The sequence below is a fragment of the Schistocerca piceifrons genome, chromosome 8 (genome assembly GCF_021461385.2).
Source record: "Schistocerca piceifrons isolate TAMUIC-IGC-003096 chromosome 8, iqSchPice1.1, whole genome shotgun sequence".
In the NCBI taxonomy this organism is placed as follows: domain Eukaryota; kingdom Metazoa; phylum Arthropoda; class Insecta; order Orthoptera; family Acrididae; genus Schistocerca; species Schistocerca piceifrons.
This window is the reverse complement of record NC_060145.1, coordinates 491,654,366-491,670,719: the sequence shown is the minus strand read 5'-3', so window position 1 is coordinate 491,670,719 and position 16,354 is coordinate 491,654,366. Positions and strand designations below refer to the sequence as shown.

The 16,354-nt window shown below is 40.9% G+C and overlaps 1 protein-coding gene across 1 annotated transcript in view; it reads right to left on the bottom strand.

The window, feature by feature from the left end:
* Positions 1 to 16,354, bottom strand: part of LOC124711736 (alanine--tRNA ligase, mitochondrial) — an 89,355-nt gene that overhangs the window by 12,578 nt on the left and 60,423 nt on the right. The window contains exon 11 of the mRNA XM_047241948.1: positions 8,415 to 8,563. Within this exon, the coding sequence (XP_047097904.1) occupies positions 8,415 to 8,563 (149 nt within the window). The remainder of the gene's footprint in view (positions 1 to 8,414; positions 8,564 to 16,354) is intronic.

Sequence of the window (16,354 nt, the reverse complement as noted above, 5' to 3'; positions counted from 1 at the left end):
TATGGAGTGTAGCCATGTATGGAAGTGAAACGTGGACGATAAATAGTTTAGACAAGAAGAGAATAGAAGCTTTCGAAATGTGGTGCTACAGAAGAATGCTGAAGATTAGATGGGTAGGTCACATAACTAATGAGGAGGTATTGAATAGAATTGGGGAGAAGAGGAGCTTGTGGCACAACTTGACTGGAAGAAGGGATCGGTTGGTAGGACATATTCTGAGACATCAAGGGATCACCAATTTAGTATTGGAGGGCAGCGTGAAGGGTAAAAATCGTAGAGGGAGACCAAGAAATGAATACACTAAGCAGATTTAGAAGGATGTAGGCTGCAGTAGGTACTGGGAGATGAAGAAGCTTGCACAGGATAGAATAGCATGGAGAGCTGCATCAAACCAGTCTCAGGACTGAAGACCACAACAACAACAACAACAACAACAACAACAACAACCGAAGTGTGGCCTCCCAATTGAATAAACAGTTAGATAGTGATATGATAAAGGCTGTTTAGCTATTGAGACAATTTTTACTACCGTGCAACTTCTATGTCGACATAGACTAGCAATTAGAGGGCACGAATATGTAAACTCAAATTTTTTTCAATTGTTGGAACTTCGAAAGAATGGCACACCTGAGTTTAAAGATTGGTTAGGGCGTTCGGGGTATAAGTGGATGTCCCATGATATTCAAAATGAGATCATTGATCTACTAGGAAAGTATGTGTTGAGAAAGGTATTGGTTTCAATGAAGAAGACTGAACATTTTTCTATTATGGTTGATGAAACAAGTGATTCTTCGATTCACGAATAAGTGTCATTTTGCATTCATACTGTCGATGATGCCATAATCATCAACAAAGACTTTATTGGCTTATACGAGACCCCCAACACTGAATCACAAACTCTGTTTAGTATTTTAAAAGAAGTTTTTACTCATCTTAATTTGTCAATGGATAACTTAAGAGGACAGTGCTCTGATGGTGCCTCGAATATGAGAGGTAATTTCAAAGGACTAAAAAAGTTAGTTTTGGATATACAAGCAAAAGCACGTTATGTGCACAGCACTGCTCACAGTTTAGACTTGGCAGTTGTAGACAGTCTCTGCCATCTTACGTTTATGAGAGATATTGTGGCTTTAGCCAAGGACTCAATAAACACCGTAAGGGAGTCCAACAAAAGGATGGAACTTTTCAGAAGCATACGCTGTGAGAGCGCCAGCAACAAAGCTGGTCTTCGACCCCTTTGCCCGACTCTATGGACTATGCGAGCTTCTAGTATCCTGAGAATACTGAAAAACTTTGAAGATCTTCTAGTTTGTTTTGAAACATTTTCTGTGGAGGACAAAACAGAGGCACGTCACAAATGTGCAGGCTACCTTGAGTCAATGTTACAATTCAAGACTTATTTCTTTTTACATCTTTATTGCCATGCAATGAACCCAGTAGAGGATGTCAATGAAAAAATTCAATGTCCTCATCTAAGTGTTGCTGATCTGAAAATATACATGACGACTTGATTTGTATATCGAATGGAAGGTGTGATAGTTTTTAACACTTCTGGGAATTGTGTTTGAGCTGTGGTAAAAATTGCTGTTTTGAAGAGCACGCCGCAGCGCGTAGTGTGAAGCAGTCACCCTCCGTTTCTGGCGGTGGCACCGCTGTGGCAGTCGCAGCTTTGGTGTCTCCCTCTGGTGGGAAAGGGGAAAGGTTGACTGTTGACGTGCATTTAAGGGGCGCTATAGACTCGCCGGTTGGTCAGTCTGGGTCAGTCTTGTCCCCAGCCTGCTAGTCTGTTTCTCGTCTGCATTTGTTAGGCAGTTAGTGTCTGTCTGTCGTTCGGAGTGCTAGTATGTCTGTTCCTGCATCTGAGTCTGTGCGTTAGGCCGCCAGTCTGCTCGAGTTTGTTCAGCCAATGGTCATTGGCGGTTGGATCAATCAGTTGGTCGGTCGTGCACTGAGACACAAGATGACTTGTCCATCTTGAGTGTCGACGCATGTAAGGCCGCCATGTGAGTCCAGTGGACTGCGGCGTATAGCGAGGGGTAGTGACTTCGCGGTCGACACGAGAGCAACAGGAGACAACCCGTATCATCAGTCTGGCCAGTGCGAGCTGTGACGCCGTGACACGGGAGATCGGTGTGCCTTCCTGCGTCTGTTGAAGTGGCTGGCAGTGGACGGTTCAGGAGAGCGACTTGGGGGTGCTGTGCCAGGTCTTCTCAAGCAATCGCAGTTTATTAGAAGTTAAGAGATTGGTGATATTTTGCTTGATTTACTCTTGTTAAATTCTACTTGTTTTCTTGGTGAGGTCACCAGCCATTTTGCTTTGGGGTCATCCCACCATTCTTCTCTGTTTGCCCACCCGTGGGAAGGTAGTAGTTTATAAATTGGGTGGTCTGTTTTTCCCTTGTGGAGTAGGGTCTGGGTTAGAGCAACCTGCGGTTCAGGTTGTTCGGTAATCTCCCTATCAATCTACCGTACGTTAGTAGCTGCCTCTGTCATATTTGTCAGATTTGGTACGTTAACAAATTTATTGCTTGGAGTGTAACGGCCTATACCTGAAATATGTTTTGCTCTTTGGAAACTTTGATATTATTGCCTATGATCTTGAGACGTGGTATCTGTGTACTGTAGAGCATTTTAACTATTGTTTGGCCAACCTTGTAGAATTTTACATAAGATTGCATTTCATGGGCTTTTACTTAAATGATCATTTTAGTATATAAAGTTGCCAACATTTCACCGTAAGACTTTTCTTAGAAGTTAAAATCAAGTTGCACCTTTGGTGGCAAGGTTACGGAATCTAGGTGCTGATTATCTTTCATATTCAAGTTAATCCACGTATGATATTAACAGTTCTAATTCACAGTCAGGTTTTATATAAAGTTAAACACATTACTGCACAAGTAAATTACGACTGTTTTGACTGACACAGGTTTCACATTTGAAATCTTGGAACAGACTGACTTGAAATGGCTTCAGGTCCAGTGCTTAAATAGTTTTGCAAAAATGGCTAATAAAGTTTCACATTGTTAAATACATAATTTTGATAATTCACAATTAGAATTTTACACCTCAAATTAATTGAATAGTGCAGAAAAATTAGTTCTGGTCTGAACTTTATGTTACAATAAGTGTTTTGACTGAAATAAGCCTCCTTGATGACAAAACAGCTGAATAAGCAATACCATACAGGAAAGTGTTAATTACCTATAAAATAATTAGGTGCTGACTGTCCTACCATGTTTTGGAAATTAGCTACATGAATACTTTAAGGATTTCTATGGATCATTTTCCTAACTTCATCAGTAATATAGTAATTACATCTGTTTACATGACAACAATGTGACTGGAAGAGGGAATAATTACTGTTGGCTAACTGAACTGAGCTTCAGCAAAACTAGTTGCTTGAAACAGTTCAAATTAATGTAATTTAGCGAAGTTGGGCACAGACTTATACTCGGAATTACAGAATGACAGCTTTATCTTATGGCATGTGTCTCATTAACACTAATGATAATTAAGAAAGCAAGAAAAATATCATTTAAGGAGACAAATAATAGAACAAAATGGGAATGTGTCCCAGCTTGCTTTGCTACAAAATGTCATTTTGTACACACCAAATGGCAGTAATTCAGATTTTCACAAACTCATCTGCACCCATTTGCAGGTGGTTGCTCATGTCAGCACCAATGAAGTGTGTCGCTATGGATCGGAGGAAATCCTCTCTGGCTTCCGGCGGCTATCTGATTTGGTGAAGACTGCCAGTCTCGCTAGCGGGATGAAAGCAGAGCTCACCATCTGCAGCATCGTCAACAGAACTGACTGCAGACCTTTGGTACAGAGCCGAGTGGAGGGTCTGAATCAGAGGCTGAGACGGTTCTGCGACCGTGTGGGCTGCAGATTCATCGACTTGCACCATAGGGTGGTGGGGTTTCGGGTTCCGCTGGATAGGTCAGGAATCCACTACACGCAGCAAGCGGCTACACGGGTAGCAGGGGTTGTGTGGCGTGGACTGGGCGGTTTTTTAGGTTAGATGGCCTCGGGCAAGTACAGAAAGGGCAACAGCCTCAAAGGGTGCGGGGCCAAGTCAGGACGTGGGGACCAAGCAGCAATCGGTATTGTAATTGTAAACTGTCGAAGCTGCATTGGTAAAGTACCGGAACTTCAAGCGCTGATAGAAAGCATCGAAGCTGAAATCGTTATAGGTGCAGAAAGCTCGCTGAAGCCAGAGATAAATTCAGCCGAAATTTTTACAAAGGCACAGACAGTGTTTAGAAAGGATAGATTGCATGCAACCAGTGGTGGCATGTTTGTCGCTGTTAGTAGTAGTTTATCCTGTAATGAAGTAGAAGTGGATAGTTCCTGTGAATTATTATGGGTGGAGGTTACACTCAACAACCGAGCTAGGTTAATAATTGGCTCCTTTTACCGACCTCCCGACTTAGCAGCATTAGTGGCAGAACAACTGAGAGAAAATTTGGAATACATTTCACATAAATTTTCTCAGCATGTTATAGTCTTAGGTGGGGATTTCAATTTACCAGATATAGACTGGGACACTCAGATGTTTAGGACAGGTGGTAGGGACAGAGCATTGAGTGACATTATACTGCGAGCACTATCCGAAAATTACCTTGAGCAATTAAACAGAGAACCGACTCGTGGAGATAAAATCTTGGACCTACACTGATAACAAACAGACCCGAACTTTTCAACTCTGTAAGTGCAGAACAGTGAATCAGTGATCATAAGGCCGTTACAGCATCTCTGAATATGGAAGTTAATAGGAATATAAAAAAGGGAGGAAGGTTTATCTGTTTGGCAAGAGTAACAGAAGGCAGATTTCAGACTACCTAACAGATCAAAACGAAAACTTCTGTTCCGACATTGACAATGTTGAATGTTTATGGAAAAAGTTTAAGACAATTGTAAAATGCGTTTTAGACAGGTACGTGCCGAGTAAAACTGTGAGGGACGGGAAAAACCCACCGTGGTTCAACAACAAAGTTAGGAAACTACTGCGAAAGGAAAGAGAGCTTCACTCCAAGTTTGAACGCAGCCAAAACCTCTCAGACAAACAGAAGCTAAACAATGTCAAAGTTAGTGTAAGGAGGGCTATGCGTGAAGCGTTCAGTGAATTCGAAAGTAAAATTCTATGTACCGACTTGACAGAAAATCCTAGGAAGTTCTGGTCTTACGTTAAATCAGTAAGTGGCTCGAAACAGCAGATCCAGACACTCCGGGATGATGATGGCATTGAAACAGAGGATGACACGCGTAAAGCTGAAATACTAAACACCTTTTTCCAAAGCTGTTTCACAGAGGAAGACCGCACTGCAGTTCCTTCTCTAAATCCTCGCACAAACGAAAAAATTGCTGACATCAAAATAAGTGTCCAAGGAATAGAAAAGCAACTGGAATCACTCAACAGAGGAAAGTCCACTGGACCTGACGGGATACCAATTTGTTTCTACACAGAGTACGCGAAAGAACTTGCCCCCCTTCTAACAGCTGTGTACTGCAAGTCTCTAGAGGAACGGAAGGTTCCAAATGACTGGAAAAGAGCACAGGTAGTCCCAGTCTTCAAGAAGGGTCGTTGAGCAGATGCTCAAAAGTATAGACCTGTTGTAGAAATTTAGAACATGTTTTCTGCTCGAGTATCATGTCGTTTTTGGAAACCCAGAATCTACTCTGTAGGAATCAACATGGATTCCGGAAACAGCGATCATGTGAGACCCAACTAGCTTTATTTGTTCATGAGACCCAGAAAATATTAGATACAGGCTCCCAGGTAGAAGTTATTTTCCTTGACTTCCGGAAGGCGTTCAATACAGTTCCGCACTGTCGCCTGATAAACAAAGTAAGAGCCTACGGAATATCAGACCAGATGTGTGGCTGGATTGAAGAGTTTTTAGTAAACAGAACACAGCATGTTGTTATCAATGGAGAGACATCTACAGACGTTAAAGTAACCTCTGGCGTGCCACAGGGGAGTGTTATGGGACCATTGCTTTTCACAATATATATAAATGACCTAGCAGATGGTGTCGGAAGTTCCATGCGGCTTTTCGCGGATGATGCTGTAGTATACAGAGAAGTTGCAGCATTAGAAAATTGTAGCGAAATGCAGGAAGATCTGCAGCGGATAGGCACTTGGTGCAGGGAGTGGCAACTGACCCTTAACATAGACAAATGTAATGTATTGCGAATACATAGAAAGAAGGATCCTTTATTGTATGATTATATGATAGCGGAACAAACACTGATAGCAGTTACTTCTGTAAAATATCTGGGAGTATGTGTGCGGAACGATTTGAAGTGGAATGATCATATAAAATTAATTGTTGGTAAGGCAGGTACCAGGTTGAGATTCATTGGGAGAGTCCTTCGAAAATGTAGTCCAGCAACAAAGGAGGTGGCTTACAAAACACTCGTTTGACCTATACTTGAGTATTGCTCGTCAGTGTGGGATCCGTACCAGATCAGGTTGACGGAGGAGATACAGAAGATCCAAAGAAGAGCGGCGCGTTTCATCACAGGGTTATTTGGTAACCGTGATAGCGTTACGGAGATGTTTAATAAACTCAAGTGGCAGACTCTGCAAGAGAGGCGCTCTGCATCGCGGTGTAGCTTGCTCGCCAGGTTTCGAGAGGGTGCGTTTCTGGATGAGGTATCGAATATATTGCTTCCCCCTACTTATACCTCCTGAGGAGATCACGAATGTAAAATTAGAGAGATTCGAGTGCGCACAGAGGCTTTCAGACAGTCGTTCTTCCCGCGAACCACACGCGACTGGAACAGAAAAGGGAGGTAATGACAGTGGCACGTAAAGTGCCCTCCGCCAAACACCGTTGGGTGGCTTGCGGAGTATAAATGTAGATGTAGATGTAGATGTAATAGCTGCTTGTTGACTACTCACAAAATTTCATTCTATTGTAGCCTAGCAACAGCACAAAGCATGGTGTAAGTTACAACACCAACAAAGAGACATATGATTACAATGAAGTTTATGTCACTGATTAGGGATGGAGTAATACATATGAATTACAGAACTGTACATATACTCGAGTCAGAATTCAGTACTGTGTAAAGTTGCCACTTGCTGCAATCAGATCCTCTAAATGTCGTAGCATGGAACTGAAGAGGGCCTGGATATGCTGCTGGGGAACACCTTGGCATGTGGTCTGTAGGTGCTTCCATGAAGAATTGAGAGCAGTTGCAGGAACAGGTTACCAAAATACCATATCCCAAACATGTTCAACAGATGACCCATCAGGTAAATGTGCAGGCCAGGAAAGCAGGCACAAACAGTATTTTTCGAAGAAGACTTGCAAATTCTTTGCCCTGTGTGGCCAGGCTTAGTCATTTTGAATGGTGGCATGTGGAGCTGCCTGCAACAGGCATAGTGTCTTAGGCTCTAAAACTTCCCTGATGTAGTGAATGCTATTCAGACTGCCCTCAGTATGTAGAAGGCAAGACTGCACGTTATAGCTAACAGTCACATTTGGCATTTTCCCCCTACGTCACAACAATGAAGTGTGGTCCACTGCATTCACTACGGCAGCATGTAACATGTACATGGCAATCGCAGTAGGACGAGTTCAAGTGGGACTCTTCCACAAATGTTGCATTCTGCCACTCAGCATGTCAGTGACAGTGATCCCATGCCCATTAGTCTGAGGTGCTAGTGGTTCCTGGTCAGTGTAGCTGACACAATGGCTCATGTGCCACCAGTCCAGCCCTCAGCAGATAGCATTGTTTCATCAGTGCAGACATGCCTATTAATGTGCAGTAATCCAACATCGAGCTGGCACTGTCAACAGAGCTGTTCCATCAGTTAAGGCAGTGCGGATGTGATTAGTAGTCATTCTGTTCTGTGATCACACTGTGTACCAATTGGCACTTGTCGACAGTTAGCGCGTTTCAGGGTATGCCACCTAAATTTTCCTCACAGTGCAGATAACTATCTTCAAAGAGAGAAAACTTGAGCTGTTCCTTCCTCTATTTTCTTGTGATACAAGCACAAAAGTGTTTCACAATGCTGTAAATAATTTCAATCAGCCAGTGATCACCATCAGACTAAAAGCTCATACTGCAAATGGTGATGTGACATTCCTATTACGTTGTCAACATAAGTTTGTTTGATATAGTATGTTGATAATGCTATGGAAACATTAAGTTACCATTTGCAGTATAATATTTTAGTTTGATACTGATTACTGACTAGCTGAAACCATTTACAGCACTGAGAAACACTTTTGTGATTTCATCATAAGAAATTAAAAGAAAAAAAAAATCAACTGATCACTTAATCTACACCTACAATGCGTCACCATTTTCAATTTTGTTCATCTTCTGTTCCTTACAGCATTATCCCTCATTTTTTATGCTCTGTACTAATAATTATTTCGAAGACTTACGTTAATAGTTGCCTCGATTGTTGTTTCATTCTCGTTTTCAGGGTCTCTAAAATTTCTGAACATTTAACATGTGTAGTATACGGCATACACCTGTTAGCTTCATTTCTAAGCTTGTGTATAATAACTTGCAAACTAGAACTGAGGCTTTCCTGAAAATAAAAACAATAATCACAACATTTATGCAAAACATACAGCATTTACATTAGTGACAGCAATATGTGAAAGGCAAAGGAAAAAAAGAAAAAATAATTGATATACAATGTCAAACTGTCCCTCTGAGCTTTTTCCCTTGTTCTCATCTTTCCTAAAACCAATAAAATGTTCAACTTAGTTGGGATACACACAGTGCTTACAAACTTATCAACACACAATTAAATCCTTTCCTTTTATTCAAGCATCTGAAATATGCACCCTATTAAGTAGTAAACAAACCAATAAAACTTTTTTTTTTTGGCAAATTTTGAGTCATATTACAAGGATTTTAAAGCATTATGTCTCTAATTATAATTTCTCCGGTTTTGATATCACATACAATTGGTTCAAGTTCTGCAGATATAATAGACAATTTGTTACTTATATGCAATCAAATTCATGGATAATACTAAAAATTTTTGTACAATAAATTTACTTAATTAGATTAAAAAAAATGAAAAGTCCAGGCCGGAATAATGGTATGGAAAGCAATGGTCACGACCCACATACAGAAAAGGCATTGAGTCACAGACAGGCACAGTGAAACAGACTGCTAAAATATAAAAGTCCTCCCTCCTGCACTGGAAAATGACTGTCTCTGAATGGGCAGCAGTCTGGTGGGATGGGTGGTGGGGCTAATGAGGAAGCACGAGGTGTGGAACTGGGGGGAAAAGAGTGAGGAGATGCTGGCACTGCCTGGAAGATCCTGCAGGGCTCAGTGGGAACGGGATGGGGGTGGGGCTGATGGAGGGGCAGCGTTTCTTCTAGAAAGAGCAGATAAGTGGTCATTAGCATCTCACTTAGGCAATGAATTAACATCAGTACAATGGACGTAGAGGAATTAAGAGCAAAGTTTAAACAGATTGTAAATTGTTGTCTCGAGACATATGTGCCTGGTAAGTGTTTGAAGAAAGAGAAAGACATGCTTAAAAACTAAACTCAGGAAACATTTGAGGAAGCAAAGGCTGCTGCACTCTCAGTTCAGAAGAAAACGCATAAATGATGATGGGCAAAGCTTATTAGAGATTTGATTGTCTGTGAAAAAATCTATGTGCGAAGTGTATGACAACTACCACCATCACACCTCAGCAAAAGATCTGGCTGAGAACCTGAAAAAATTCTGGTCTTGTGTAAAATCATAAAGTGGCTCTAATAATTCCATCCAGTCACTCGTCAATCAGTCTGGTGCAGCAGCTGATGATACCAAAACAAAAGCCACATTAGGAAATCGTTCATGCAGGACAATCATACAAATATAACATCATTTGACAGCTGAATAGACTCCTGTGTGGATGCCATAGTAATAAACACCCCTGGTGTAAAGAAACAACTGAAAGAGTTGAAAACAAGCAAGTATCCATGTCTGGATGGAACCCCAATTTGATTTTACAAAAAGTACTCAACAGTGTTGGCCTGGCGCCTTACTTAGATTGCATTTATCACAAATCTCTCGCCCACAACACACTCCCAAGTGACGGGGAAAAAGCAGAGGCGACTCCTGTATATAAGGTTGCAAAATTACAGACCAATATCCCTAACAACAGTTTGCTGTAGGATTCTTGAACATATTCTCAGTTTGAACATAATAAATTTACTTGACGAGGAAAGGCTTATGTCCACAAATCAGCTTGGTTTTAGAAAGCATTGTTCACTTGAAACTCAGTTTGTCCCTTTCTCACATGATATACTGTGAACTACAGATGAAGGGCAACAGGCATATTACACATTTATAGATTTACAAAAAGCATTTGACACAGTACCCCACTGCAGACTGTCGACAAAGAACTGAGCTTATGGAATAGTTTCCAATATATGAGTGGCTCAAAGACTTTTTAAGTAACAGAATCAGTCTGTTGTCTTTGATGGTAAGTGTTCATCAGAGACTGAGGTATCGTTACGGGGTGCCCTATGGAATTGTGATAGGAGCACTATTACTTTCTATAGACATAAATGATTTGGTGGACAGGGTAGGCAGCAATCTGCAGTTGTTTGCTGACAATGCTGTAGTGTACAGGAAGTTGTTGAAGTTTAGTGACTGTAGGAGAATACAAGATGACTTGTACAAAATTTTCAGTTGGTGTGATGCATGAAAGTTAGCTCTAAATAATAGTAAAATGTAAGTTAATGTGAATGAGTAGGAAAAACAAATGTGTAATGTTCAGACAGAGCAATAGCAGTGCCCTGCTTGGCACAGTAACATCATTAAAATACCTGGGCACAATATTGCAAAGCAATACAAAATTTAACAAATATGTGAGGAACACGGTAGGGAAGGAGAATGATCGACTCTGGTTTACTGGAAGAATTTTAGGAAAGTGTGGTTTATCTGTGAAGGAGACCACATAAAGGCAACTAGTACAATCTTTTCTTGAGTACTGCTCGAGAGTTTGGGATCCACACCAGGTCAGACTTAAGGAAGACTTCGAGGCAATTCAGAGGTGGGCTGCTAGGTTTGTTACCAGTACGTTCAAACAACATGCACGAATTAGAGAGATGCTTTGGGAACGCAAATGGGAATCCTGGGAGGCAAAGCAACATTCTTTTTGAGGAACACTACAGAGAAATTTTAGAGAAATAACATTTGAAGCTGACTGCAGAATGCTTCTACTGTCGTCAACAAACATTTCGCCTAAGGACTACAAATGTAAGGTACATGAAATTAGGGCTCATACAGAAGCTTATAGACAGTTGTTTTTCTTTGCTCTATTTGCGAGCGGAACAGGAAAGGAAATGACAATCAGTGGTAGGGGGCACCCTCCACCACTCATCCTATGGTGACTTGCGGAGTATGTATTCAGATGCAGATGTAGAAAAGGGAGAAAAGAGAAATAGGGAAGGGGAAAGTACTTGTAGGTGCACTGGCAGGGAAGACGGCATGTTTAGTACTGGAGTGGTAGCAAGGAAGGCAATAAGCAGGTAGGAGACAGGAACAAGAGAAGGTCTGGCTGGGAGGGGGAAAAAGTTCATAAAATCTGATGTTGATAGGAAGAATCCAGATGACAAGGGCTGTGAAACGATCATTACAGTAAAGCACATCATGCTGGGCAACACGTTCAGCAAATAGGTCTCTAGGCCACAGTTTGGCGATGACCATTAATGTGAATAGAGAGCTTGTTAACTGTTAAAAGTGACATAGTGGTTGCCGCTTAGTTGGTAGATCACATGGTTGCTTTCACGGGTGGCCTTGCCTTTGATGGTGCAGGAGATGCCAGTGATGACTGGAGTAGGTGGCAGTCAAAGGATCTATGGGACAGGTCTTGCATTGGATCTATTGCAGGGATGCGAGAAATGAGGCAAGGGGTTGGGAGCAGGGCTAGAGTAGGGAAAGGTAAGAATTTTGTGTAGGTTTGGTGGGTGGCAGAATACCACTGTGGAAAGGGTGGGAAAGATGGTGGGTAGGACATTCTTAATTTCTGGGCACGATGATAGGTAGTTGAAACCATGGTGGAGAATGTGATTCAGTTGGATCAGTCTTGGGTGGTACTGAGTCATGAAAGGAGTGCTCCTTTGGGGCTGGACAGTGGCCTTTGTGTTATTTACTGTAGAAAAAGAACTTTGTCTAAAATCTTTAATACTTGAGCAGTCTTTTTTGTAGTACCTTTCTGTGACTGTGTGCCTGCTCTACGTGGTGACTAGCAATCTACACTTTCCATATTGTTGTAGTTAATCAGATTTCTTTTTCATAAATAATTTAGGACACACACACACACACACACACACACACACACACACACACACACACACACAGTGTGCACCTATGCACCTATATTGTGTCGGCTTGACACACAATGAGCACTGTGTACCCACGAGAGGTCAGTGCTGGCGCAACGAGTTGTTCACGTGATATTCATTGGCCTGTCGCCTGTAAACATGTGCCATGTCAGTGCTCTTCGAAGAGAGCTGTGATGGTGACGTCGCTCTGTTGTTATTCCTGCGTAGTTATTTGCGAAGATGGAGAAAATTGAGATCTGAGCAGTGATTAAGTACTTTGTAAAGAAAGGTACGAAAGCAAAGAAATTCATGCTGATTTTCCAGAATACACTGGGGGCTCTGCTCCTTCATATTCAACTGTTGCCAAGTGGACAAATGAATTTAAATCTGGTCGGGATAGCTCAGATGATGATCCATGCAGCGGTCGGCCAAGATGTGTTACTACTCCAGAAATCATAGCAAAAGTGCACAAAATGGTCATGAAGGATCGCCGACAAAGTGCGTGAAATTGCTCACGCTTGCCAGATGTCATCTGAAAGGGTGTATCACATTTTAACTGAAGAATTAGAAATGAAAAATTATCTGTAAGATGGGTGCCATGATTCTTGTCGCTGGATCAGAAACGCATGAGAATGGGTATATCAGAACAATGTTTGGCCCATTTTAGGAGAAACGGACAAGATTTTTTGCGCCAGTTTGCAACCACAGATGAAACTTGGGTTCACTACTATACCCCAGAGACAAAACAAGTCAAATGAGTGGAAACCTGCTAATTCCCTGGCACCAAATAAACCAAAGACAATTCCTTTGTTGGGAAAGGTCATGACATCACTGTTCTGGGATGCGAAGGGGATTCTGTTTGTAGATTATCTCCCCACTGAGCAGACAATTACTGGAGAATACTATGCTAACTTTCTGGATAAATTGCAACAAAAGATATGCAAAAAAGGTCAAGTTTAGCAAGAAAGAAAGTCATCTTCCATCAAGACAATGCACTCCCAGCCACATGTGCCGCCACCATGGCAAAATTACATGAACTAAGGTGTTCACCGGATATTGCTCCATCAGACTTACATCTCTTCCCAAAACTGAACAGTTTTCTTGGAGGACGAAAATTCACTTCAAACAAAGAACTGATAGTTGGAGTTGACAACTATTTTGCAGGCCTGGAGGAAACTCATTTTCTAGATGGAATCAGGGCACTGGAACATCACTAGACAAAGTGCATTAATCTACAAGGAGACTACACTGAAAATTAAAAAGTTTCAGTGATGTAAGTACTTTTTTTCTATTCCATTCTGAGAACTTTTCAAACCAACCTCGTATGTGTTTTTGTGTGTTTATTTGCACTCTAGCTTTTCAAAGAATTTTTTTCCAAAAGCTAGAAAAGATTTCATTCTTTTTCGTGTGTGTAGTTGAGAACTAAATGCTTCTGCTATTGGGTGAGTGGTAAGTACAACATTACTTACTTTCAACTAAAACCTTCCTTACAGATTTCTTTTTCACTGTTTTCAAATGACAGTCTATGTAATAATGGCCAGAGTGACCAATATAACTTCAGTAAAAAACATTCAGGGACAGCTAATAACTACACAACAAAGAGCTGTGACATACCAAGAGACAGTGTTACTTGGTAGCAACAATGTTTAGACTGTTAAAATGAGACATTCTGAAGTATATACACAGTCAGATAGCCTAATATTTTATTTTATTTTACTTTACTTAAGTTTTATTCAAGATTGCTTCTGTGCCACAACACAAGATAATATAATACAACTGAGAAATTTTAAAGAGGAAAGAAAAAAAAGAGTAACAACAAAATGTTGAATTATGATGTTTCAGAATTAAAATAAAAATAATAACAATATTTAGCATACAAATTTATTTCAGTTTACAAATCTTAATAATGAGCAAGGAAAGGGGGAGGTAATGGCCATCGGTTATTAGTAGGAATCGAATAATATCATTTGGCAAAAATGACTTGGGAACTGTAACTATAAACCATTGACTGGATAGTAACAAAAAACCGGGGAAGATGCTTCTCTGTTAAAATCAACTTTTGTTCTGTAACAGTCACACACGAATGATATGGAACAGAATACAAAGAGACATGAAGTTCCCAGATGACTAGTTTCATCAATAAACAAAAGCCATAAATTACTGACTGAACATTGCACTTATTAGTTTTCAAGAGTCTTGATGTAAAGGACACTTTGTGGAGTAATGTGATCACACGTCTAACAACATATATAAACAAATTATTACACAATATGGAACATAAGTCTCAGATTTTTGAACTGATGCCTTCCTTGGGTGAAATGCTGTTTAAGGATATGAAGACTGCTGTTACAATAAAAGTTCTTATACAGGTTCTCAATTTCTGGTAAAATTATCCTCTTTCTCTTTCTCAAACTGACATTAAATCAAGTTACAACATAATCATTCACAACTTAGGAGACAGGTGTGGTTTGACTTGGGTTTTTACAGTCAGCAGTGGATATGAAGGATGAATTCACAAATACTTCCTTAGTCAATGCACAGCACGTAAATAAATACACGCTATAACTACAGTAATAATATACTTTCTGAAAGATTTTATTGTGTTGAATCTCCAGCAGCAATGGCAACAATTTGGAATGCCAAAGTGCCACAATACTGATGACTAAAGAATGAGGGGGTATACTAAAACACAAGAAGTGTGCAGGATATAGGATCTGCATGACTGGAGACTGAAACACAGTCATGGTAGTAATTATGTTCACATTGGTTGAGAAATGGGAAAGAGAACGATGGTCTGACAACAGTATACTGCAGGAGACTGCCGTCAGGTTGTCGTAGTGTGTGTTCTGTGATGGACAGATGGTTGCCCTTCATTTGCGCAATTCGGCCATTTGTGCATTGTTAAGATTCTGGGAGCGATGCCTCCCTGCTAGATTACACCTGGTACAAGTGTTATAAGCAGTTAGCCCACTTGCTGGAATTGAAGGTAATTAAGTGTACTATGCTGCTGATGCTCACTAATCAACCCCTCAAGACTGTTGGCCAGGCTCAGTTTGGGAGTAGCATACAGGATTTTTCTTGGGCAAATGTGCGTATAGTTGTTAAAAATCTAGCTGTAAGGTGTATTCTGGGCTGTGATTTTTTGCAGTTGAGCCAATGCTTATTGGATTATGCCTGTGGTCACTTCAGTTTTCAATTTAGCCAGAGGAAAGCTTTCAGTTCTGTGTTCATGGTGTTGGGGCGAAAGTCTGTAGGGCAGCGTGCCACAGACGAGTGTCAATGTTAGACACCTGTTGGCAGATCAAGCTATGCACATTGAACGAGGTGATAGGTAACGTTCCTGAAGTATTAACCAACAAGTTTGGCGTAAATAATAAAACCGAATATCACATCCAGCTCATTAATCAGCAGGCAGTGAGTCAAACCCCTTATCAATTATATCCACCTAAAATGCAAGAACTACATGAAATAATTGACAAATTACTTGTTGATGGTGCAATTCGTCCTTCTATCTTGCCTTATGCAGCACCCATTTTCCTGGTACCTAAGCTGGACTTGAACCAGGCTCATTATCAAATTCCCTCAGCCAAGGGTTCAAAGTCAGTGACAGCATTCTGTACTGGCTATAATCTTTTTTTAATTTAATAGAGTACCTTTTGGGCTAGCTACGAGTGCAGCTGTTTAGTCATGTCTGTTGGATTCGGATCTGGGGGCTTTTAAGTCAAAGTTCATCTATAATTACCTTGATGATGTAGTCATATAAAGTGCCAGTTTTCAGGAGCGCCTTGATCATCTCCATCATGTGTTTGGACATCTGAGGGAAGCTAGTTTGACTGTATAACCCTCCAAAGTATCCATGGCTCAGAGCAATATATGCTTTTTAGGACACATTTTGTCTCTTAAAGGCATAGCCACTGACCACAGTCAAACCCAGTCCATTCATTCATTTCCAGTCCCCAGAGAGACGAAAACCATTGCTCTTCTTATTGGAATGGTTAATTTTTTTCACAAATTCATTCCGAATTTTGCCCAGATGG